Source organism: Palaemon carinicauda, chromosome 15 (genome assembly GCF_036898095.1).
Source record: "Palaemon carinicauda isolate YSFRI2023 chromosome 15, ASM3689809v2, whole genome shotgun sequence".
NCBI lineage: Eukaryota > Metazoa > Arthropoda > Malacostraca > Decapoda > Palaemonidae > Palaemon > Palaemon carinicauda.
The window spans coordinates 123,167,581-123,171,655 of NC_090739.1; the positions used below are offsets into that span (position 1 = coordinate 123,167,581).

Below are 4,075 nucleotides of genomic sequence, written 5' to 3' on the forward strand. Positions count from 1 at the left end.
GTGATACTGTGATAAAATGAAAACAAGGACGTAAACAGTATTTACAATAATAATGACGATAATAATTAAGTATATACGCAAGTATATGGAAATTTTTTTCTGTGCCAAAACATATATGGAAATCTCTGCCAAAACACTTAAATATTGGTAAATCTTCAATGCGTCTCATGTGAAAATATTCTGTGAATTCGTGTCTCCCACTACTACTAACCCAGTTTGGTTTAATTGTATAATATATACACTTTTTACATACAACATCCCACGTTCTTGTACAAAAATATCCAGTATAAACAATTACATTATCAGATTCTTCTTTTAGTTTATAAAATTTTTCTACAAAATCGTAAGGCACTAGTTTTGGAATATTGCTGATATTGCCATTAATTCTAATATTATTTTCTCGCTGTTTAGAATAAACGCCCCATCGAATATTAGCATCAATGGCAAATAATAATACATAGGGGAAAGGCAAAGAATTATCTTTTAAATCTATATCAATAATCTTATCGTTATCAATAAATTCTTTCCAGGTTGTGGAGCCCAAATTTAATATTTCAAACATAGGAAAAAGCCAAAATGCACGATATAATAATCTTATTTTCAAATGATCATCGTCTCGATATAACACGTGAAAAAAAAATCCACTATCACTAGAAATATCCACATTCCGTTGGCCATTAAAGCTTAGGGGCCATACTATATCATTAGGATTAGGATTAGTATTCATTTCAAACTTACTACTACTACTACTACTACTTTTACTATTAATACCACACCCAAAACATCAAATTATAGCGGTGAATCGTAATGTTATATTATATTTAATATTATTATCATTAGTATCAAGCATGGAAATATTTTCGAAAATAGTTTAAGCTAAATATAAATTAGATTTTCTGTATCTTCACCAGAAAATAATAACTCATCGTTGGCGTAATTGTTAATGGTATAATAGTCTTCTTCGTTCGTAAATTTTATATCATCATTATTAATATTTTTATTATTATCATCATCATACTCATCATCACCATTATCATCTATTATATTTATGTTATCATCATAACAATAATTTTCTTTCTCTGTCTCACGAAGAATAAAACACTCATCTTTTACTTTACTTAGCGCTACTAAATTTCCAATTCTTTTCCTTTTTCTATTTCTTTGTATTTCTTTAACAATATTTCCATACTTGATACCACCGAATAATATTTTGATGGGTTTGTCAGACAGAGAATAATTTTCGTCAGTCACCATCTTTTCGGTGCCTTCTGTAACGTAATTTTTAAATTTTTCTAAAATTAATTGAATGTGGTTCTTTTCGGGATTCAGGCTATTTCCTTGATTTAAATAATGTTTATTAAGTAACTTAATGGATCTATGTCCCAATAAGCGTGCAGTCATATTTGCAGCGATATATGGATTTTTGTTTATCGAACATAATAAAGTTAATGTTCGCGTTGACCAATCTGCTCTTAAAGAATGTAACCCTGCCCCTTTTATGTTATTTTCTTCTTCTTCTTCTTCTTCTTCTTCTTCTTCTTCTTCTTCTTCTTCTTCGTCATTATTAATATTGTTATCATCTTCGTCAGAGTTATCTTGGTCTCGTTCGACAAATAATTTATCGACCGCCCACTGCAAACATTTACGAAATGCCTTTCTACATGCTGGATAATTTGAACCGGCAAATATTTTTGTGTCTAGAAAATCTTTAGATTCTTTATTTGGGTTATCTATTAGCAACTTTTTAATCTTTAACGCCAAATATGGGATTAAATGTTTTTTGTAATATAAAATTGGAGCACCTTGAAATAAAACAACATTTCTCATTTGACGTCCTTTTCCTTTTCTAACTGGTATGATAATCATATCTTTTGAATATCCTTGTGCTATATCTCTAAATGTTAAAGAATCTGCTTCTGCTGATCTTAATCCAGAATAATATATTAAAAAAGCTTTGTGTACGTGATCTCTATTGGGACAAGTTTTATATAATCTTAACATACATAAAGCAATTTCTCCATGCGTAAATTGGGGTTTATTGGAAATGGTACTGTTGCATGCTGTATACTTATTTTTTCCCCATAAAAATTTAGGTGTTGGTTTTGCCATTTCTTGGCCCGTTGTTGGGACGATAATATTCTTATTAAGAACGCGAATTTCAGTTGCTATAGTTTGGTACTGTTTTATTCCATTATTTAAATGATCGTCAACATATTTTTCAATCATTTCTGGTGATATCAGAGATTCTTTTCCATAATGATGTAATTTGTAGCGACAGAATTTTAAAATTATTGATTTGTAATTTTTTAAACTACCCTCTCTTGATATTTTTCTCGGCCTAGTGATTGGCATTCCAATACGAATACGCCCAGTTCTTGGATTAAAATTATTCATTGCATATGGTTTGTTATAATTTTCGCAAATTTGTTTTATATTAGACGCATTTAGATAATTTGATAAATTATTTAAAAATTGAATATCCCCCCAAAAACATGGCGTAGTATAAGTTTCATTTTCACCAATATTATCATTGTTCATTTTTGCTTTCTTTTTTAATATTGGGAAATAATATTTGATATAATAATAATAATAATTTTATCTATTGTCTATAGTGAATATTTAAATATAATTTAAAAATTAAGTACTTCTTGATTTATATAAAATATGCACACACTTGAAATACTACTTTAGTTCAACGTATAAGTAAACAAGTTAGCCAACCGACAAAACAAATAATAAAAAAATAGAAAAGGAGATTATTCAATTTATCACCAAAAAATGGGACTATATAAAAACCACAATAACTTGTGTTCTGCTTTGTTTTCTGTCATTGCTAAAATAGAAAGAGAATCCAATAACGGAAATGTTGGTATCGGTGTTCATGGTATCATTGAAACTCTAGCGCCATTAGTAAATGGTGCTAGTGGTGTTACTGCCCAATATATTAATAGTCCAAAGTTATTAAATGCTATTAATCAGCGACCACCAGCAGACTCTAAAGTTAAAGTTGCTGTGGGAATATATGCAAGAGGGGAAAAATTGGGCATACCATCATCAGATAATTATATAACAACAAGCCTATCAGAATCATCAAAAGCCATACGCCGCATTAATAAATTTTTTTTTGATAAAACCCGCATGAATAATGTTATGGATCCAACAATAGGAAATGACGTAAAACTTTATATTTCGGGTGTTACAAAATTGGATGATATTTGGAAAGAACACTTTGAAGATTATGGAAGCGGAGAGTTTTTCATAAACCCAAATAAACAAATTATGGTAAGCGTAATTGGCGGGGATTATTCAGAACTGCCCACAAGTCTCATGTTACGTGACGATGGGGCTGATATATATCAAATGCATCTTGATGGTGGTGACTATTTAGTTGTTGTTATTCCGAATAAGATTGCTTCATTTGATGAATTAATAGAATTAAACGAAAAAATCGATTGGGGATCATTACATCATACTTTTAACGAAAACATTTCTACTAAATTAATTCTACCAACATTCAAAGTAAAATATAACTCTATGAATTTAGATAAAGCATTTTCGTTTGCTGGTCCAGGAGCAACGTGGAACCTATCACGTTTATTTGATGATGACCGAGACATTTCAAACATTTTAAAAAACAAAGATTTTAAATGTCAAAATATTCTGTTAACTACGAGCTATGAAATAACAGTAAATGTCCGTGGAGTTTCAAGTTCTTCTGTCTCTGCTTTATATTGTTATGATAGTATTAACAATAAAATTATAACCGAGATAAATAGGCCCTTTTTATATGGCATTTTAACAAAAGATGGAATGGTGGTTAATATGGGCATTATAATGAACCCGGAATAATCATAAAGATTATATTAATAAAGTTTTTTTTAATAATTATATATTAATATCTATTTTATTATTATATTTAAGAATTTGCGTTTTCTTATTAAATACATTTAATATGGAAATGACAGGTCCTTGTTTATCTTATAAGAAATTGGGTAATGATAATAAAATAACAAAATTTAAGGCCAGATTCCTCCTAAAAATTCCCATAAATTATGTATCTATTGATATGAAAGTA

The 4,075-nt window shown here is 29.1% G+C and overlaps 1 protein-coding gene across 1 annotated transcript; it reads left to right on the top strand.

Annotated features, from left to right (window-relative positions):
- The first annotated feature begins 2,778 nt into the window (after positions 1-2,778).
- Positions 2,779-3,849, top strand: LOC137654159 (uncharacterized). Its single transcript, XM_068387798.1, has one exon. The coding sequence runs from the start codon at positions 2,779-2,781 to the stop codon at positions 3,847-3,849; it is 1,071 nt and encodes a 356-aa protein (XP_068243899.1).
- Positions 3,850-4,075: the final 226 nt, after the last annotated feature.

Coding starts and splice junctions, on each gene's coding strand:
- LOC137654159 (XM_068387798.1), top strand. CDS start 2,779: ATGGGACTATATAAAAACCACAATAACTTGTGTTCTGCTTTGTTTTCT.